This window comes from Betta splendens, chromosome 16, assembly GCF_900634795.4.
Source record: "Betta splendens chromosome 16, fBetSpl5.4, whole genome shotgun sequence".
NCBI classification, from domain to species: Eukaryota; Metazoa; Chordata; class Actinopteri; order Anabantiformes; family Osphronemidae; genus Betta; species Betta splendens.
The window spans coordinates 15,271,131-15,292,311 of NC_040896.2; the positions used below are offsets into that span (position 1 = coordinate 15,271,131).

The following is a 21,181-nucleotide window of genomic DNA, read 5'->3' on the forward strand; positions in this document are numbered from 1 at the left end:
CATTGAGGCAGCAGGAAATGGGGACTAGAGACAATGGAACGGAGGGAAGTGGAAGAGGGGAGTCTGTGATGCTCCCCTCTTAAACCCCGGCATGATGAGAAAACAGCAGGGCAGTGCCAAAATGCTATTTTTAATGGCACGCTTACGAAATATTTATATTCAGTGTGTTAATTTTCAAACATAAATCCTCGGAATTACCACATTTGCCATCGCCATGAGATTCAGATTTGAATAAAAACAATGAAGTCAAGCGGCTGTTGTGCTTGTTGCTGGCAAAATGTGCCGGCGTGCTTTGTGGCTGCTGTGCGCTGGCTTGCTGTTCAGCGCCTCGCTGGGCTGCTATCAGTGCTTTGTTGATGTGGAGGAGAGCCTTCGTCTGTGCTGGGGTCACATTTTGACTGAATACAACGTCAGGAACGTCGACGCCTGCTTCCAGATGCTGGACCGTATATTCAACAACAACCAGAGCGTAATTGAAGCTGGGAGAGTGGGTGTGGAAATTGTCTTTTTTGCGTGAATGTGAAACGAGTGGCTCTAAATTAGGAAACGATCAGGTGTGAATGAGTTTTGAGCGTGCAGGTGGATGCAGCAACGTTGGTTCATGCTGCTGTGACGTGTGTCCCTGCAGGTAAAGGTTATGATCAACAGCTAAAGGAGATTCTGGATGCAGAGATCTTGTCCGTGGTTGAAGAATTCAGCAATCAGCTGAATAACGGTAACTAAACGCCCGCTGTGACGGACGCGTGAATGAGTCTTTAGAGCATCCGAATTGTTAAGTAAGGTCATAAAAAAAGAGGCGAGCTCGAAATGGGAGTTTTCAAAATGACGCCCTAAAGCGCACAATTCACAAGGATGTGGCGAGCCCAATATCTCTGTCTTATTCCTCCTCCTGCTTTCCATCCATCAGACTCGGTGTACGAGGAACGGCTGCAGACGGCGGCAGACAATTTCATCGCAGCTGCCTCCAAACTGCCTAGAGGTGAGACATGGTCTCCTCCTTCTTCCTTCATCTTTTTATCTGTGGTGAGGCCTGGTAGGTCATTACTGCTCCTTCTGATATCTGTACTCGCCCTGTAATAAGCGACTTACATTATTAGAGCCTTTCAGATATTGTGGAGAATAAAAGCAGCACACTCCTCCTTCTGGCTTTAAATCGAGTGTAATCAAAGTGAAAAACGACGGTGCACTGTAAGTGAAGTTTCTCTGCTTCTTTTCACAGTTTCTGGATGTGTCCCTCCATGTGGTCAGTGCCTTATTTATTTATGTTTGCCTCTTTGATTTCATCATGTCTCATACCAGAAACCGGGCTTTTCTTTGTTCACTATGTGTTTCGTGCCCTCGTCAGGTGTCCAGAGTGAAGGTGCAGTGTACAACTGCATCACCTGCCAGTTTGACTCCTGTGAGTTCCCCCTGGATTGTCCAGGTGAGTCAAAAGGTCAAATACGCTAGATTACTGAAACTGTTACATCACAAATTTCGGAATAGGAAAAATGCTGCACTAATCCAGACTTGACACATTCTTACGTAACAACATTTTCAACATCACAAGCATCTCCATCCTTGAAATGCTCCTCTCTTAATCCTTGAAATGCTCTTAGCGAGAAGTCTGGATTTGAGAACAGACAGAGGGAAGGTTTTATTTCCACACATTATATCACAGCCCCCAAGGTACTGTTTAAGTCCTTGGCTTCTTTATGCAAGGTGACAGTTGACTCCCACACACAGCAGTAGTCGCATCAACCCTGCACAGCGCAGCCACTGTTCAGCACATCATCACTTTTACTCCAGTCCTCAGAGTATTATCATTAAGAAGGGCTCATACCGCAGGAGCTGCCCCCTGCGAACCTGATCTCTGTTTGTTTCAGTCACGGAAATGAACGTCACGCAGTACAGCAGCAGCCGAATGTGGTGCCAGGTGCCGTTTCAGCTGCCGCGTGACCTGGAGGTGATCTGGAGGTTTGCAGAGAAGGTAGGCTCCACATAAAGCGAGCCGCTCACATCTTGACAGTTGGAAATGGAACTAGTTCTTTTCTCTATAAAGGTGGTTGGTTCAGCATAAACACAGCCGTGGGCTCTGCTTTGTCCCCACTGGGTGGGGGTCCTTTGGGTCTCCCACCCCTGAGGGCTGGGTTCGGTCATCTCTGCGACCCGCTGGCTCTGGGGCTGGGGTCGCCCTGCAGCCGGCCGGGCCCACCCGTCTCTCTGTGTCCAGTCATACTTGTCTACATGCTGCATTTTCACCTTATGCTCGGTTATCATTACTGTTATCATCATCATTGCTGCTGTTCATAGTATTTTTTTTATTCTTAGCTTATTAAACCTCAGTCACAGACTCAGGCTCAGGGTGGGCGGCCTTGCGTAGAGACGAGAGAAAAGAACAGGTGACAAACAGGCGGCACACAAATCACACGTTGGTTGAAAAGATTGGTAACTACACAACAAGGCGATCATCGGTCCATGATAAGTGTGGGAAGATACAGCGAGGGAGATAAAACACGCCCAAGATCCACAGGCACAAATGAATACCTCCGCGGTTTCATCTTCTCCCCACAATCATTATAAAGCAAATATAAGTGCTCCATACATTCTGTTGCTAAGCAGACAATAAACCGACACTGACCTCACATCCACTCATCATAAAGTACCACAGTCAGCGCTTAGTGAGCAACTTGCACCATAACGTGTTAATTGGTGAGCTGCTTCACGGCTATGAACACATGGCTCAGCCGTTCCTCCCGTGTCCAGACTTTACTCTCAGCAAAGCAACAAGGCATAATAATAATAGTGGTACATGCACAAAATGTCAGACTGTTCCTCTGACACCACACACTGTACCTCTACAATACAAAAGGTGGGTTTATTAGTCCGTTTCTTCCTTCAGGTTAAGACCCAGCAGGTGGATCAGTTTAAAGAAGTGACTGTGGGGGTGGACAGGCTCTACTCCATCCCTTCAACCAGGCTACAGAATCAGGGCACCTACCAGTGTGAGATCTTCTCAGGCCAGCGCTCCATTGTGAGACTCTACTATTACCTCGCAGGTAACGAGATACGCCGCGTCAGAGGAGAATGAAGTGGAATCTGTGATTTCTGCTGATTAATGGGGAGACATCCGTATCAGGACAGCCAGAACAAATACTGACAGATTCCAAGTGATACCAGATGCATCTAGTATCTGATTCCGCACATCTCAATACATACACAAGAACTGTGCAAAATCAAATTAACATTTGATTTTAATGATCCCACGCGTGTAACGTTTCCTGGCATTGCAGATAAAAATGGAATGAAGGATGAAAATGACCCTGATGCGTCTTAGTTTAATCACTTTTGATTAATTATTCTTTATAGTTTATTTGTCTCTTTATTTGCACAAGACTTGTGTGTCTAAGCTAATGTCCATATCATGAAATGCAAACAAGCAATAAAACAATATGTTAATTTAAACAGCTATAATAAAAACAATTCATCATTATATTAGTCCAGTGCTGTGCTGTATATATTTTTCCTCCTACCCACTTCTGTTTTTATCCTTGTCTTCATCTGCATTAACAATGTGTTATCTAACCCCAATAACAGTTTGTTCTGAAAACTTACAGGTCACTAATAGTTATGAAAACTTCACCAGACTGAGCAACTGAGTGGTGTCGCTTCACTCAAACGCTTCACACACACAAACTTTGCATTTGTGCATAAATATGTACAAGCAGATGGTTTTTCTGCAGAGGTTTGAGCCAAATGATGTGCTGCATTAAGGAGGCACATTTGTGTTTTTTACCCTCATCATATTTTTTATTATTAATGTTTTATATTGCTTTTCTTTTGCACACTTCCTTCATTGTTCCCTGCTTATGTGCGCTCACATTCGGCCCTGTGCTCCTGCTCCTCTGTGCTCTTCCTCTCGCAGTGACCCCCCAGGTTGTGGCAGGCCACACGGAGCTGCAGGAGACATTCGACCTGTCTCTGCTCCCAGGAGGGCGGCTGCTCCCTGCGCCTGGTGGTCCTCCTCCTCAGCCTCCCCTCCTCCCGTCCCCGCTGCTTCTCGCCGCCTGTTTAACTGCTGTGCTGCTGCTGCTGTTTCTCTCCCTGGGGTAAAACAAAGCTATTATTGGCACGATATGAGACATAAACAGCGAAGAAACGTATAAACGCACCCGTTTCCTGTGACTGGATGATGCCTCCGGCCATAACATAATATTAATTGGGCACTTTTTCTTTGGCTATTTCAGGACTCTCTATTTTTTAACAGTGCCGGAGCGAGAGAGTGATTGTGAAGAACAAGCACATGGAGATGAGGGTTTGGCATCCTGACAGTTCTAAAGGTACATGTAGCCCCTTAAATGCATTTTATCAGCAGTTAGATCACAGCTCACGCACAAGCCTGTGTGTGACTTCTTTCACCACTGGAGGGCAGGATGCACCCACTTTAGCAGTGTGGCCCTTACCACTGGGTGGAACCACTGCAGCTTTTACTTCACGATAACATTCTAGCTATAGGTGTTGGGCTTACAAAATGTAAAAAAACCATGCACTAGATAAAATCAGCTTTCATTCAGCCAGTTAAAACTGACATAAAACAGTAAACTTTAGATAACATAGTATGGAAATCCACCGAGTTTGGATCTTTTTAAAACACCATTCAGATTTATTTTTAATAAAATAGATACTTTTCATTTTCCTTCCATTACTTACGCTGCTCATACTGTAGAGGTCATGAGTGAATTGAAGCCATCACTGGGAGAAGGGCTGTGGAGGCCGTTACTTCCTCCACTACTGGTGTCAACGCATGAATTTAAAAACGGGCGCAAATTGTGTAGGGCAGATGGTTTTTAAATGTCAAGCCTCCAGCGGAAATAGGTAGAGATGTAATGAAAAGCAGGAACAGGTCATAAACATATGGAGCTTGACTGCCCCCTGAACTTACGAGCGCTTACGTTCATGCTGTGTCACAGCAGAAGTGTGGTCCAGAGAATGTTTGGTTGCCAAAACGAACCACAGCATCCCCAGAAACTGCTGAACTTTATGAGGATAGGGAAGTTCAGTTGCAAAACTGACTCTGAACTATAGTTGCACTGTTCAATTTTGTTAGAGGAAAGCCCTGATGCCACATGAATGATCTGCCTCAGGGCCTTCTGTGGAGGCCGGTCATAGAGGAAGTCATTACAGAACAGCTTAGCCCATTGGTCACTGAATGAAAACACCTCTCCATGCTGAAAAATGGCAGAAAGCCATTTATATCAACCCAAATGGTTCTCCTTTTAATAACTGCATATTAAACGTCTGGCTGCTTCATGACGGGAACCATGATATCTGTCACAACGCATACAATCACATGTATAGTTCCATGTCACACAGCTCCTATCACCAGCATGTAGAGCAAGACAAAATCACTTCTTTACTTTTAACTAATGAATTCAAAACGTATACTGTATATGAAGCTTGGTTCATATACAGTTAAGTTCAATCAATTGCACATTACATTGTTTTCAGTGGTTGTAACCTCCTGCTGATGCTCTCATTTCTAGTTCCTACTGTATTTTAACTAGTGCCTTGTTTTTGTCATTTCCAGCCCTTCTTCATCTTTCTCTTGCAACTGATTCCTCAACCTTCAGCAGAGATCTGGAATTTCTTCATATACTAAGTCTTCACTGAATTAGGCTGCCACCATAACGAAGGACAATCTGCCACTAAGAGTGTTGTTCGTCAATAAATGTGCTTTTATAAATTTAAAACTTAAGGTCAGTTTCCCAAAACATGTGTTCACAATGTGTGCGTGTTTTGATGCCACAATCTTGTTATGGTACTTTGTTATGGTAAATTCAGTAAAAACAGTCCTGGTTACCTGTTATATAACTTCCCAGTCTTTCAAATACATTCACTGCACTGTGAAGTCCTGAAGAAATGAATAGCATTAGTGAAGTAAGGCCACCACCAGGGAGATTAAAGAAACCGTCGGCATGTTGTGCCACGACTATTTTAAAAGATCAAACATTGGTTACGCCCCAAATTCCACATAAGTGACAAACGAGCCTAAAAATTCAATATCACAGAAAAACAATGTCAAAACAAAGCATAACATCACAAACAGAGCTCAGAACAGCCTCGTACCATCCAATGCTTCTAATGCACAGTTCTCAGAACTCTGAAATAAACACATGCACCAGCTGTTCTTCTCAGAAGCTGCTTTTGCCCCAACTGGGATTCAAATCCTAACACTCGGTATCTACTGTATCCATAGTGATCATGATTTGACACACGTTCATACAGTAAAATCAAATAATTATTTGACACTTAAACTGTTACAATACATTACAATATAAATGAAATCATAACTACTAGAAGTAGGTTGTAGGATGATACAATTTAACTGATGGTGTCCGACTTACTTTTACCATTCACACCCCCCATTTTACTGATCTATGTCTAGTTCACTTGGATAAAGCTGGGGTTGGTTCCCTCCCAGTTTCATTTTACATGAACTACTTACTGAAGCCAGATATTAATCATCATAATCAGCATGAAACCTACGTGAATTATTACTCAACTAAACTTTAAGCTGTCTCGTAAGTTTCTGAGTCTCATAGTTCAACTATTCATCAGCTCAGTTCTCCAAAATCTGAGTCCATCACTGGATCTTGATATATTGCATTTTATCAATACGGGGAAAATGCAGTCATATAATACTGCTAATACATTCATGTGCCTACTGGGTCCAGCCAGTTTCTTTATGAGGGGTTAGACCCATTGAACATGATCGATTCCACCATTAGATGAACCTATGAACCTATGGCTAACTAAGGTGAAGGGCAAAGCAGGGTGCAAGGAGCTAAAATATAAGCACATAAGGCCTAGGAGTAACATTAGTGCTCTAGCACATAGTACTAGTTGTATGAAAGCTAGCTTCGGGCTCATTTTGTTAATACTCCTAAAGTTTATTAAAAGACATGACTGAAACCAGGATGGAGAACCAGAGTGTGGTCTCAAGGAACCAAACTGCCTAAAGCCACGGCTATTAGTGAATCCTCACGCCGTTGTCATCACCTTCTTCTGTCTCACTTCCCACATTTCCTCGAATCTTTGAACTGTAAATGTTGCAAGCTAATGAGCTCCTCCCTGTTTAATTGTACTTAAGCTAAAATCTTACTCACCAGATCAAAGTAATACTTAGCCTAATCTCTGCCTGCATTAAGTATTACTCACCTGGACGGGTTGAATTCCTGTTAAATATATAAATGTACAACTAATACTCAGTCAGGTCTAGGAGGACATTTAGCATTAGGATAAAATAGCATCTTACCAAGGTAACTACACTGAACTTAGACAACAATGAGCTTATTCAAGTTCCCTGTTACCTCAAACATCCATCCCATAGTCCAATGGAGGAACATGGTCTTTGCTCCTGCTGATGGAGAGTTTTAGATACACTGCCAACAGGTACAGTAGCAGTGATCTATTGGGCCACTGACCATTTAGTGCTCCATAAAGGCAAAGGTGGTGATTGACAGAGTCCCTGAGTGACGGCTGTGACCACTAGAGGTTGCATGTTTCAGTCCTACACTCTTTACCACAGTGTGCACTTTCTGCTCTGCTGGTGCTGTAGGTGTAGTCTCTTTATCAAGGCAAACAACTTTTAACAGCCATTTAATGGGGTAATAACCTTTAAAATTTACAGCCAACAAATTTCAACCCTAAGCTAAATATAGTAAAGCCCAATGATTTACCTAAACTGGATGAAAATGAAGAAAATAGGCCAATTATAATTTTTTAAAATGTATTTACAGCATCCAGTTGTTAATTCAACTGGCAAATATTCACCCGCAAGTAATCAAATGAATATGAAATAAATATATAAAAATCTATAAAAATCTTGCAAAGTACGTCGGTGGAGATTCTGTCATCTACTGTAGGTGAAGTTGACTGAAGGAACCTGTAGAGAAATGATAAACATTACATAACCTACTGTAAGAATAATTCAAATGCCAAGACAATAAGGTTTTATGTGTCATAAGTTTTTTTTATGACACAAGGTTAAAGAATGCCTGTCATCAGCCTCTACAATACAAACGTCTTTATGCTGGTACTACTTCACAATCATGTCTGAAGGTTGAGTCGTATAAGCTTTACTTCTTCAGTTTATGGAAGCCACCTTCTGAAGAAGCCACCTGAATTGCTAGCTTCTTCAGAATCCAGATAAGTGATGAAAGATGTGCTTAACTAAACTATTCAGAACTAGAGTCAAAAGTGAAAATCTGTGTCAAACTTGTGTTTTAACATTTTGGAAAATGTGACTTTAAAGCTATTTAATATAGCTGCTGCATTTTCTTTCTTTAATGTAGATCGTCTGGTCTAAAAAGAGGAACAGTTGTAATGCAAACACCACACCTGTCAGACAACTTGACTACAGTGAAGGTTGATACTGGAATCAATGCCTCGCGTGAGCATACTTATTGAACATTTATATTGTAGCATATTTAATCCTTCTTCTTCATAATGATCAGACCTCCTCAGTGGAGCAAACACAATGCGAGGAGAGGCTGGCATCCAAGGCTTTTTAAAGCCCACGTGAAGTATCCAAATATAGTCAGACATGACTCAGCAGTCAGCCTGTCATGTTATGGGCAGATTGCCTGTGTTTTTTCCACTAGTTTGAGAAGTTGACAAGGCAACCAGTGAGGCACGGTGGCCAGACATCCTACAGACAGACTTCTAACATACTGTAAAAATGCTCCCATTTAGACCCCAACCCACTCGTTATATCTCACTAGGTAACAAGCAAACGAGGGGAGTGTCTGTAACGCCTAATGCATCATTAAGGTTCTGTGTCAAAAAAAGGGCTTTCAGCAGATCTCTCCACTGACACAGCCATAAATCTTTCTTTTCTTTCAGAATTAGGTGTGGATGTGAGTTGTACTTGCTCAGGTTAACGTGTAACTTTGTCCTGATTGACACCGCCACTCACAGGTGTAACGCTGTACACCCAAAGCATGAGCTTTATTGGCTTGGTAATTACACTTAAATATCCCTTTTCTAAGATGACCTTTGGTTAAGACTCTTTTTTATCACATGTTGTATCTCATGCAGAGATTATCTGATTTGATAATGAGGTAATTGCCCCATTCTGTCACTTTGGCTGACACAGTATCTGTGGCGCTGTCAGTACTAGCTCGGAGACAGAAACCTGTGGCCCCGACTGCTCTGTGCTGGGTTTTGTGGGACTCATATCGGTGGCCGCTGGTATGTAGCTTCGAACTATGTCTTTTTGCGCAAGTTCCTGTAAATGATGGCAGTTGCGCCAGTATGAGTGTGAACACTACTGCTGAGATCATCAGATGAAAGCAGCCTGTACAGACTGAGGGAAACACCCACCGCTTCATTTGTACAGCTGCTGTGTGCCAAAAACAACAAATGCTCGAACCTAATTCTCAGTTTTTCCTCAACTATTAATTCATTCTCATTTCTATCTCGTTTTGCAGTGATTGTTTCAGTATGAAAGAAAATAATAAAATGTGGGCTATAAATCTACATTGGAAAATAAAGGATAAGTTATAAAAACCAGAACCACCTAAGAAAAAGAAACAATGAAACACATTTTGTTTAGTTATGTGGAGCTAAAACATATAATTATTTGTAATTATACATTCTAAATTATTACAATAACTTGTGTAGAACAGATTTCTCCTCATCTATGACCATATGGCGTGTTCGCACATGGCCACATATGTATTGCTCCAACGTCACTACAGCCGTCGCGAGCGGAGAAATCGTAACCATGACCATCATTTGTGGTTTCCCCAGTCTCTTGGGGAGCTTCTGCTCCAAAGTACTCATTCATACCCGGGAAATGAGCTGCTCACACTGAATGAGAGCGAGCGAAGAGAGTCTGGTTCTGTAGGTGGCACAAGACTCTGGGGTGCGTGGTTGAGCTTCCAGTTCGCAGGAGATCAAACGTGAGCCCCAGCGTGTGTGCCAGCGGAAAGTGCTTCCTGATGTCAGAGAGGAAGGACCAGACAGGGTGTGGGAAGACTATCTAATTGAAAACAGACCAAGGGGAAGTGACGCTCCTTTCGTCACCCCAAATCTTTTCCCCCTTTCTCTACTTTCCTGACTCATAAAAGTGACTTTTTCCTAAAGACTCTTGGTTCTCGTTGGAGGGGCAGAGATTGTGGGCTGTTTTTCAGAAACCCAAACACCACTTATCATTGTGAACTTTAATTACTAACGTTGCGACAGCTCTTGAGGAAATCCAGACACTTTTACTCATGTGAGAACGTTTTCTTATCTGCCAAACTAGAGTCGAGCTCTCAGCCAAGCATCTTGACTCACGCACTCTCTGTTAGATACTCAGCCAGACGGTGTCTGAGTTTTGGTCGTGAAGGTGTTTACCACGCGCCCCAGTCATTTCATCATTAGATGCGACTCAAGAATTCAACTTTTTAGGCTTGTGTGACGTATATTAAAACAAGTAAAGATAACAGTGGCCGTAGGAGCCGCAGGAATGACTCTTACAGATTCTCAGTGATGCTGAACGTACTGTTAAGCTCATTTATCAACATCTACATCGCAGCATCACCATTAGGCCATTCCCTTGTCACATATACTGCAAGGCCTCCACCCTGAAGGTTATAAAAAAATCTTTATGTCAAACAAAGATCGCTTCGCTTAAAAACCTGCGTCCCACCCAGCTCATATAACCAACGTTATAAAAGAAACACCCTGCATGAAACGTAAAAGAATATTCTCATTTAACCAAAGATCACCGTTAGATAAAACGGTGGCTGCCCTCAATGTATTTAAATATGTAACCTTACTATCTTATCTTGACTTTTACAACATCCAGAATAATGTCAAATCATCAAATTATATTTTAGGTTAGGATTTTTCTCTTTTAGATGCTTTTTTTTACAGTCCTACAAGAAAATGTTCCTTAAAATGTGAAAAATTGCAACTCCAGCGACAACAATACCCAACCACAAGAGGAGAACTGATCACAAAGTTGAGAAGAGGTGATAACTCATACACTGACTGTACGTTAGGAAATGGTCTGAGCTGAGCTGAGCTCATCCAAGTCTGCCCACACTCAGCGGGAAGTGCTGTTGTTGAGGAGAGTTGCTCAACACTGGAATTTAATAGCACGTACTTCAGATCTGACCTGAGGAGCCTGGTTTTTGTCTTGTCCTAGGAGATGCTCCACAGTTCACCTTTATTTGTGCTCATTCTATGACCACTATAACACAGTGACTAAAACCTAAACTCTTTCTTTCATTCTTAATCACTTTCAAAACCCTAATGTTTTGCTCTGTAATTGTGTACTGTGATTTGGAATAAAACAATTGTGAACATTAGAAAAATATTTTATTTTATTTTTTCTTTGTTTTGTTCACGGCAATATCCAGCAATTACAACATAGATAATACATATAAAAGGGTTCCATTCACTATCATATCATTTTTTAAATAATTCAATGTAATAATTCAAATGGATCAAAATGAATCTGCATAAAGTACACCCACACTTCACAGGTCAATACAGTAAACAACTAATAATGAAACATCTGTTCTCTTTTCCGGTTTTAGAAGTAACTCTAAAAGGTCTGTTCATCAGTCCCACCATTATGATCATATAATATCCAGACTTCTCATAGAGGAAGCAGGAAGCCTTTTCACTGCACAATACTGCAAATGGAGTTGTCCATATATTCAAGTAAACCTGACACGCTGCAGGAAGAGTCTAGAATTCAGTGCAAAAACGACAGCAACAGTGAAGTAAACTTAGCTGACACAGTGAAGCATAGAGTTGATAAATACACACAAACCTATGACCATAAATAAATGTCTGATGAAGGCAGGAACTTCCTCCCAACATCGTCTGGCAACAACAAGAAAAGTGCAATGGCCCAAAAGACCTCAGTGTAGTTTCATTTAAACATGCAACAAGAAGTCCATACAAATTACACACTGGTCCACCTATTAATGAAACATTTGTTACCCGCTAAAAATACTTTGGTAATATGGACGATATCTATTGTGTTACCAATATTTCTTCTGTTTAGCAGGTGTTGAAACTCCAGAAAATAAATAAATAAATGAAATCAGAAAAATAAAACAGTGCTGAATTCCAATAAATTAACAAGTCCAAATGAGTTCACCACTGAACAGCCCTAAACGCTCAGGGAGTAACTTTGAGAGCGTTTCCTGCATATTCTCAGGAACCAAACCATGTAGAGTAGCATCATGAGCACCCAGTACAAAACGTAGACCACGCAGCCAAATATGAGAAACTCGGCCTCCATTTTCTTCTCTGCCGTGGACCAGTCCTCTTGGCTTTCTCTGTAAATTGTGTACATTAGACCACTTAACAAAATGGCTGCCCACACAGACAAGGGCAGGAGGGGCATGTAGTTCCCCACAATTTTACGCCTGCCCGATGTCCCCCAGCTGCTCACGTTCATGGTCAGGATGGCAAAGTACTTAGCAGGCAGCATGCTCGTCATGTACAGGGCGGAGTAGAGCGACATGAACACCATCACCATGCTCCTGCGCAGAACACAAGCGTAGGCTGCCTTGACCAGCCCGATCAGCTGGATGCAGCACAGGATCCAGAGGATGTCCCACAGCGTGCCCGTCCAGAACAGCTGGATGATGGTGGCGGTGACGAAGAAGGGAAAGATACCTGACACTATGGACTCGTAGGTCATCCACAGGTGATGCTTGTGCCACCACATGGCGTTGTAGAGCCACTCGCGGAAGTATGACTTAGTCCAGCGGGTCTGTTGGCTGAGCCAGCGCAGGAACTGTGCCGGCGTCTCCGTGTAGCATTTGGAGCGCGCCGTGTATCTAAAGTGAAAGCAAGAGAGTGAAACCTCCATGCAACGCTTGGGTTGACTGTGTCTGAACTGGTCCTACTGGGGGAACGTCGGGAGGCTTACTTGGTGCCGTAGCCCATGCTCAGCATGCGGTTGGTGAGATGTCTGTCGTCACCGAATGTGCAGTGGGTGCCCAGGAACGACTGGTTGTACCACGACTCCAGGAACTGCTGGAGCAGGTCGTTCCTGTACAGACCTGAGTGTAGCATCGAACACAAAGCGTTAGTGCGAGCTCCTCAGGCCGTGGCCGCGGCTGCCTGGCCCTGGCTCCTGTACCCACCCAACGGCCCGCTTATGCAGGACACGCAGTTGAAGAAGGACTGGCAGGCCCGCTCGATGTTGAAGGCCATCCAGTACCGGAGGCTGCTCATGAAGCTGATGTACGAGTCTTTCAGGTTGAGGATCATCACGTCGCCTCCTACGGCGCCATACCTGGGGTTGCTCTCCAGCACCTTGCACAGCTCCACGGTGGCCAGGGGGTCCAGCTTGGTGTCCGAATCGCACACCTGTGAAAGAGAAGTCGGGGAGCAACAGCATCAGAAACTGCGTTTTCGCTCCGCTTTTTGTTTTCCTAATATCGAAATCTCAGCACAAGGACCCGTGCCTACCTGTATGTAGTCCACTGAGGAGCCAAGCGCTTTAAAGGCCGTGTACATCACCTCCCGCTTGCCTCCCCACTTCTGCATGATGCACACACACCTCTTGGTCTGGATGAGGTGCTCCACTTCTCTCCGCTGTGGATCCTCTCCTACGATAAAGGCCGCATCCCCTTCTGAGCCGACCGCTGCAGCCACTTCCACGTCCTTCAGGACCTGGGTGGGGTCCCATGCATGATAGTTGTTCTTCCAAACATAACAGCCGGGATCCTGGTCCGCAAACACCTCTTTGAACATCTCCATCATGTAGCGGTCGCTGTCTGCGTTTCCGTCTACGACCATGATGATGCGCATCAGCTCAGGAGGATACTTGAGGGCCCTCACGGAGTTGAGGCACTCTCTCAGGTAGACGGGGTCCTCCTGGTAGGCTGAAATAGTGAAGCCAATAGTTTTGGTGAAGGTGCACGACTGTGTGCGGGCTTTCATTCGCTGGTGCTCGAAGAAGGCAAACAAGCTCTGGACCAGCACATGGAGCGAGAGGAGTAATCCATAGAAGCCAAAGGAGATGATTCCATACGCGGAGGTCACCAGCTGGTATCCGGCAACATAGGCCCATATCATGACGCCCAGAACCAGCAGAGCAAAGAGGAAAGTGAGGACGGCGCGGACGGTTGAACCCAGCTTCTTTAGTAAAGGCTTTAGCCCCATCGTGTTTCTCTACCTTAGAGATGGGAACATAGTACGTTAGCATGGTTTGCTCATGCTGTTGCATGTACACAGACACTGTGGTTTGAAAAAAATGTCTGCACTCATTAACATTAGTTGTTTTATGTAAACTGTTGTTGGATAAGCTAAAAAGCATCACTGCTTGGAAAATAATAAAGCCGGCACCCTTTAAATGCTTTAAGCTGAAGAGTGTTAATTCGGGCAGAAAGAGTCTGGTTTCAGTCCGCTGTCCCTGAATATAAGTCCAGATATACAGACTTGTAGTAAAGCTGTAGTCATATAACCATAAACTTAGCAGCATTTCATGCTGTCAGCTTAATGATTTTCGAATTTTCATCATTTTGACTTTTTACGATCACAACAGCTTTCAGAACCAGCAGAACCTGACAGCTTCAATTAAAGGGTTTTGTTAAAAATGAACATTTATATTTGATTGATGTTTTATTATTTGACTGCATCATCTGCAGTCAATCAAGCCTGGAGCCTACAGACCCTGTCTCTTCCCTGGTGATCTGCCAGGCTTTTATTCCAGCTGTCTTCATCTATCTTGATTATTTCATCTGGTGCTGGCATATAGACACAAATGATAAAAACTGTTTCACTGTCTAAAATTCAAATGTTACATCTCACTAGATATTACACTGTAGTAAAACAAGCTCGGCTGCTTATTGAAACTAAAAAAGTTGCAGCTTAACAAGAATGAACTACACAAATCAAGACATAACACGTGCTCATCAGATGGAGAGAAGAATAAAACCCGATAACAAAAAGAATGGGCAGATAGTTGTTAAAATGCAACTCCCAACTATTTTTTTTTTTGTTTGTCATTTGAAACGTGCATTGATTATACAAGAAAACACCGATTTTCTAAATTATTTACTTTGTTTGGGAATGTTGGTAAAACGAGAGACAGGTTAAAAGTTCCTTATTCGTGCTGTACAAACCTGTGACGGCGTCGCTTGGCTTTGAATCTAGCAGACATCCACTCTGTGAAGTTCTCGTCCAGCAGACAACGCGTCCAGCATGAAGACGGGACACAGCCATGCGTGCGCTGTTTTATGTCTGCTGAATTATGAAGCGCGCGCCCCCGCTGACTCAGCCGTGCGTCAGGAGTAAGGCGATGGTCTTCGGATGAGCACATCACTGGGCGCAGGGAATCCGGATGCTTTCAGTGTGTGTGTGTTTTTTCTTTTACCATGGTGATGTAGGCTCCTACAAAACTGTTTCCAGGAGAAAACGTGGAGAACCCACCGCCCCCTCCCACCACCACCACACACACACACACACACACACACACACACACACACACACACACACACACACACACACACACACACACACACACACACACACACACACCTTTGAGAGCTGTAGGCAGCATTTCTTGCTTTTCAGCCTCATTATCGTCATTTATTTTATTTTAACGTACATTATGTTCATTCATTGTATCCACTCTGTGTCTTGTCCACCAACTATGGTTAGAAGTAAAAGATTTAGTCATTTATTAATTTGTCACAGTATTCTGTGCTGACTTTGAGGCTTTGAGGTTAGGTTTTTACTGAAGATCTTTGTGGGGAATCTGTGGTAAAATTCAATCATGTTTTTCTGAAGAGAGGAGAAAGACAAGCAAAGCCAGAGGCTGCACTCAAACTTCTCCACTAGTTAGATGTCGCCCTCTGCTGGTTTACACCTGAAACTGCATTACTTGGTGCAGAGACAAGTGGAAGTAGGAAACATAAATGGGTGTTTTTGGTCATGTAGCACAATAGAGAGGGAACCGAAGCTGGTGCTGGTAAAAGCAAGCCTCGTTTCTGTTCCGTGCTATTAATTACCCCTGTCTTCAAAAGACAACAGCTGAGTCTGTGATAGTGTCCTGACTTGACCATGATTACATCCCTGGAGAGCACTTTATGGGGAAATCTGTTGACCGTTCATGAGGGTCCACACCCTTAGCCACAGAAGCTGGCCCGAGCTGTCAGCACGCCTCATGTCAGACCTAAATAGAAGCCTCCAGGCTGCTGATGTCATGTACGGAGGCCGTGCCAGGCCTCAGTTCACTTACTGTTATAGTTGGTGTTTTGAGCCTGCACACGTTTGCTATCTGCAGAATTTCCACTTCTAATCAAGCTGTTTATGTTAACGCTGCTCCACTGAATCTTTATTACTTCATAAAAATACCTCAGTATGTTGTCTTGAGTAGAAGCCGTGTGTATAAAGAGGTCGTCGTCCCAGAATTAAAGGTTCAGCTGCACAAATCTGTGCTCACACCGAGCACAGACACACACTGAGCCGTGGCCTCTAGTAAAGGCGGTTTGTGGAATGCGCCAGGATTCGCTGCACAGACGTCTGCGTTGCCAGAATCAACATCCTGTCCAAGGCCACGCGTCCAGGATGCTTCAAAGAAAGAGCTATTTTCTCCACAGGAGTTCATCGAGCACTCAGAAGCGTTGTTGGGCCCAGTCTTTATATGGTGGTCAAGCAAAAGCTCGGTGACTCACGCCTCTGGTCTCTGCCACGCCCAAGCATCCGAACTCGACATTAATCGCGTGGTGATTTGGCTTCCGCATATGTGCACCTGATGCAAGCGCGCGCTCTTGCTCACAGATGTTGCGGCGGAACGGGGACGAATGAGTTCATTAGGAGGTAACAATCCTCCGCTCACGCTGATGCCCAAACAGAAGCAGCGTGGAGCTTCAGCGCAACTCTCACATACTCATAAACTGCCGGAAACGGTCCCTGCAAAAAGACCGCCGCCTAAATACCACATTTGCAGCAGCAGCCCGTGTTCAGTGATTATGGAGTGTGGCAAGAGTGTGCAACATGCTCTACAGTTCCGTCCCACACAAGAGCAGCGCAGCAGCATTTTTGGCCCCGGTGATTTACTGTTGGTGCTGTCCTGTCTTCTACGGAGGCATTCTTCACTATCAGACCTCTCTGCCCATTCATTTTGGAGTCATTCTGAGTTAGAGCTTTCAGAGCCATAGCCCGTGGAGCAGCTACATCTGCCACTTGATTTGCAGTCACGCTAACCACAGCGATCACTTATGGCACTGACACGCTAATGAAACGCTAGTGTAAGACGCTTGTTCAACATCGTCCTATGTGATAGCTCCCATTCTATTAAAAGCGCAAACTGGTGCGTGTTTGCAGATGTGTCACACATGTGTTCGTCACACAGGATGTTGTGCTCTCGTCATTTCTAATAACCTGCCAGCAGCTGCACAAACCACACAGAGGCGCCGGTGTCGCCACTTCTGGACTTCTTTAATGCGTCTTCGACTCAGCGAGATGCCATCGTGTCCTTGATCCATGTGATGTAATTGCAAACTTTGGTGTACACCCCGGGCTTGTTTCTCTGAGCACAGCCGTGGCCCCAAGACACAACTCCCTGGAGCTCTCCGTTACACATCAGGGGTCCCCCAGAGTCCCCCTGAGGAGCACAAAGCCATGCTATTAGCGCTACAGGTGCAATCTGTGTCTGTGTGTAGCCATGAGCGCTCCATTACCTGACAGGAGTCCTTCCCTCCCTCCAAATAGCCGGCGCAGATCATGTTTTCCGTGATTTGGAAGGGATATGCGTTGAAGCATGTGTCATCGCTCAGGAGAGGGGCCTCGAGGCACTGCAGCTTGTCAGGGTACCTCGCTGCAAATGGCACAGAAACACGATGAGTCTGCGTTTTAATGGGCAACAGTGGCACGGAAACTGTTCCGAGACGTGACCCACAGCCCTCATCGCTGGGACGGAGATTTCCCCATCCGGAAACCCGGCACATTGTCCCGTCGCTGGCACACCTGGAAGGAAGTGCTGCGGGGCGCACGGAGCCGGTGAGCTCGGCGGGTTGGCTCAGTCTGATCAGCATGAGGTCGCTGTCCTGAGTCCGCGGGTCGTAGCCAGGGTGGCTGAAGAACCCGGCCGACATGATGTGCTGCTCGGTCCCCTCAGGTTCCCAGATGTCGTGCTCGCCCAGACGGACTTCTACGTTTCCCCTGAATGAATGAGACCCAACATGAAAGCCTGGTGTCGGGGTCAGACCGAGTCAAGGAACGACATGGATCCAGCGGTTTCCAGCGGAAACAGGGGAACAAAGGTGTTCTCACTTTGTTTTGCAGTGAGCAGCAGACAGCACCCACTCGTCAGAAAGAAGCGTGCCGCCGCAGGAGTTGTACCCAGTGAACAGAGACACCTGATAGGGCACAGAGTTCTTCTGGCACTCGTATCCTCCGACTATTTTGTCATCCTGCACAGCAACTATCAACGAAAACATTACAGATATCATCATGAACACAGAGTGATCCGATGGTTTGTCATTTCTCACCTGTGCATCCGAAGAGAGTCAGGAGGACGAGGAGCTTCATGCTTTCGGCCCGTCTCGTCCCTGTGGTGAAATGCCCTCGCTCTCTCAGATTCAGGTGTTTCAGTCTCTTATCTGCTCCGCTCAAGGTCGGCGCTCTGTCCAACACTAAACATGTGTTACATTTCCCCAGCGGTACGTGTTTCATTCTAATAGCGTGAAAAGCGCTGGGGCGGGGGGTGAGCGGTGCAACCTCTGGCCACCTGCTAATTGAAGTGAGTGCGGCTGCGTTTTCATGAATTGGTTGTTTCCTTTGTGTTGAAATGAATGAAATGTGTCCGGCTGCTCATTCTGCGTTTCCACCTCCAGCCCTGAGACTGAGGGTTGAGTCAGTGTTTCAGAATGGAGACACACTTGGAGGTAAATGCCCGGCTCCTCATATCAACATAGGTGTTTAACAGCAACAGACTGGAAAACATGTGATCCAACCCTGTGATTACACACTTTCATCTAAAACACACAGCGTTCCCATCCAGCACAGACAGGTCCCCTCCCTCACTCTCACTCCCTCATTACTGTGCGGCAAATGCACCATCTGTCTCGTTCCTTTTCCAACCTGAATATGATTGTTTGTCCTCTTTGACTGTAAACAAGCGCAGCGACTTGGCCCAGCCCGTCAGGCTGTGAGCACATCTCTCTCGCCCATTTGTTTGCTTTGCTCTGTCTGGATTTCACTAGACAAACACTTTCTGATTCTACTCTCAACAGGAAACATGAGGCTACAGGACGGTGCAGCAAGCTAAGCTACCAAGGCTGTTAAAGTGTGCAACAAAGTGAAGCACACACGTCACAGTCCCTGAGCTAATTGCTCAAAGGGGGGAAATGTCTTTGACAGAGTCACATGTGAACCCCAGATGTGTGTTTACTATGAATTAGGGAACCATAGGAATGCTTTTCTGCTGTCCCACTGAAGTTTTTAAGTGAAAAGTGTCTCTTAGTGCCTTTAATACTAACTTTTAATAACAATATATGGAAAGCATACATATTTAATTTATGACACTATCTTGCATTCCCTGTATGCATGAGCACATCCAGATCAGTTCCAGCGTGAGCACCTCCACACACACACAGACAGAGCAGTATCAGACGCACATGTTCTCCTGGGACGGAGCTGAAAGGGGGACCTGGCTCTGCGGTGCAAATTAGAGACAAATGCAAGGAAGTGGTTGAAGTTATTGAGGTTCTGCTATTTTTTTTCCCTTTCCCCTGTATGTGGTGCAAACTCATGGAACAAGAAACGTCAGCGAGCCACACGGCCCAAAGCCGTTGGCATCAGTTTCCGACGTGAAAAACAAAATTCCTGACCTCTCCACAGCCGTGAGACAAGATTGTTTCATTTCGAGTCAGCACCGCGACAAGATCAACAAACCTTTGAGGTTTTTCAGCTCGCAGCAGATTCATAGCTTTTCCCAAAGTCTTTCCTGGAGTCAGAAACTCCAAAAAAATACTACTCCCCTCTTAGAGAAAAGGCTATGGATTTAGAAATGCTGTGAGCTCAGAGTGTTTTACGCTAGACAACAAGGAAAAATACTGGGTGTAATACACTGACGTTGTATGAGTGCTGTATGTCATTAGCACTTCACCATCCCACACACACAGACACACACACTCAGGCATAGATGCGTTGTAGTTGTGTTACTCTCCCACCCTCCCAGCTGCTCTGGAGAATAATAAAGCCCCAAACTTCAATGTGTATAGCACCCACCACAAAAACTAAATTCCCTTTAAACCTCCTTGAGTTGTTTTACACACCCAAATTGGTATTTGTGCGGCATACACATAATTGTAGGTTTGCTTGGTAAATCAAGAACTCTGGCAAGCCCTGGGCTCTGAAGGCTTTCCTCAAACTATAGCTTTGGGATAGCTATTAATATCCCCTACAGACAGCAGCGAAATGCTGTGCCTTCACGTTCCACTGCAAGACTCTACAGCAGAAATGTTAAAATAAAAGGTGCTTTTAAAAAGAAATACAAACTGAAAGTATTGCGTAATGGCATTGTTACGAAATTAACCATGGCCACAGTCGCTAGCCTTGAAGCTGAACAGTGGAGCATTTAACAAAGACGTTGCTGGGTTCGGATCATTTGAAGCTTCCTCTACTCAGCAACTGCTGTTTGCCAAAAAAAAAAAATCTCACACTGGGGGAAGTTTTCTATGTATGTATAAAACAATGCAACAAACCCCGAAACACAATTCCTCCCACGCACTCAAATATGAGCGTTTACCCTGAACTCAAGCTGGGGCTGCGAGAGCATGTACACAGACACAACAGACACGCTACGTCTCCCACTCCTTTCTCTCACTCGCTCGTCCTTCCTCCCCCTCTCGCTCGTCCTTCTTCCCCCTCACATCTGGCACCATGATGTGCATCAGCAGGGGATTCAGTTTTAGGGTTGGGCAGGTTGGAGCAGCTCACACTGAGAAGATCTGATCACTTGAAGATTCTGAGGTTCTTTGTGTTTTACTGTGTGAAACCGAGTCACCACCACGGCTGAGATGCTTCTTTGCCTTATTGTTTTAATTGTTATAATCAGTGCACCCTCAAACTTTCCCTTTGCCTCCAGTGCTTCTGTTCCTAAAAGGAAGAATCCATCAGTATACAGTGGGAAACATCAGTATTTTAATGTAAACGTTTAGATTATCTATCT

At 44.7% G+C, this 21,181-nt stretch overlaps 3 protein-coding genes across 3 annotated transcripts; 1 reads left to right on the top strand and 2 right to left on the bottom strand.

The window, feature by feature from the left end:
- The first annotated feature begins 222 nt into the window (after nucleotides 1–222).
- On the top strand, nucleotides 223–5,729 carry spaca6 (sperm acrosome associated 6). The gene is made up of 10 exons (XM_029129894.3): nucleotides 223–491; nucleotides 629–715; nucleotides 908–979; nucleotides 1,220–1,243; nucleotides 1,346–1,423; nucleotides 1,866–1,969; nucleotides 2,882–3,038; nucleotides 3,905–4,088; nucleotides 4,227–4,319; nucleotides 5,567–5,729. The coding sequence occupies exons 1-9, from the start codon at nucleotides 278–280 to the stop codon at nucleotides 4,306–4,308; spliced, it is 1,002 nt and encodes a 333-aa protein (XP_028985727.1). The 5' UTR covers nucleotides 223–277; the 3' UTR covers nucleotides 4,309–4,319; nucleotides 5,567–5,729.
- Nucleotides 5,730–11,326: 5,597 nt separating this feature from the next.
- has1 (hyaluronan synthase 1) lies at nucleotides 11,327–15,398 on the bottom strand. The gene is made up of 5 exons (XM_029129874.3): nucleotides 15,126–15,398; nucleotides 13,468–14,176; nucleotides 13,140–13,365; nucleotides 12,923–13,055; nucleotides 11,327–12,830 (listed from the first exon to the last, which is right to left on the bottom strand). Exons 2-5 carry the CDS (start codon nucleotides 14,161–14,163, stop codon nucleotides 12,155–12,157), a joined length of 1,731 nt encoding a protein of 576 aa, XP_028985707.1. The 5' UTR covers nucleotides 14,164–14,176; nucleotides 15,126–15,398; the 3' UTR covers nucleotides 11,327–12,154.
- A 2,003-nt stretch (nucleotides 15,399–17,401) lies between these two features.
- Nucleotides 17,402–19,474, bottom strand: LOC114843389 (trypsin-3-like). The gene is made up of 5 exons (XM_029129896.3): nucleotides 18,498–19,474; nucleotides 18,280–18,430; nucleotides 17,906–18,168; nucleotides 17,688–17,824; nucleotides 17,402–17,611 (listed from the first exon to the last, which is right to left on the bottom strand). The coding sequence occupies exons 1-5, from the start codon at nucleotides 18,679–18,681 to the stop codon at nucleotides 17,462–17,464; spliced, it is 885 nt and encodes a 294-aa protein (XP_028985729.1). The 5' UTR covers nucleotides 18,682–19,474; the 3' UTR covers nucleotides 17,402–17,461.
- Between the last annotated feature and the right edge of the window lie 1,707 nt (nucleotides 19,475–21,181).

Bases quoted from the DNA above. Each gene is read 5' to 3' on its own strand.
- spaca6 (XM_029129894.3), top strand. From the start codon at position 278: ATGTGCCGGCGTGCTTTGTGGCTGCTGTGCGCTGGCTTGCTGTTCAGC. The intron at 716-907 runs GTAACTAAACGC...TCCATCCATCAG, and splicing joins CAGCAATCAGCTGAATAACG to ACTCGGTGTACGAGGAACGG. The intron at 4,089-4,226 runs GTAAAACAAAGC...TGGCTATTTCAG, and splicing joins CTGCTGTTTCTCTCCCTGGG to GACTCTCTATTTTTTAACAG.
- has1 (XM_029129874.3), bottom strand. From the start codon at position 14,163: ATGGGGCTAAAGCCTTTACTAAAGAAGCTGGGTTCAACCGTCCGCGCC. The intron at 13,366-13,467 runs GTAGGCACGGGT...TCTCTTTCACAG, and splicing joins CCTCAGTGGACTACATACAG to GTGTGCGATTCGGACACCAA. The intron at 12,831-12,922 runs GTAAGCCTCCCG...CTTTCACTTTAG, and splicing joins AGCATGGGCTACGGCACCAA to ATACACGGCGCGCTCCAAAT.
- LOC114843389 (XM_029129896.3), bottom strand. From the start codon at position 18,681: ATGAAACACGTACCGCTGGGGAAATGTAACACATGTTTAGTGTTGGAC. The intron at 18,431-18,497 runs GTGAGAAATGAC...TTTCGTTGATAG, and splicing joins GACTCTCTTCGGATGCACAG to TTGCTGTGCAGGATGACAAA. The intron at 17,825-17,905 runs GTGGGTCACGTC...TGCCATTTGCAG, and splicing joins CCGTCCCAGCGATGAGGGCT to CGAGGTACCCTGACAAGCTG.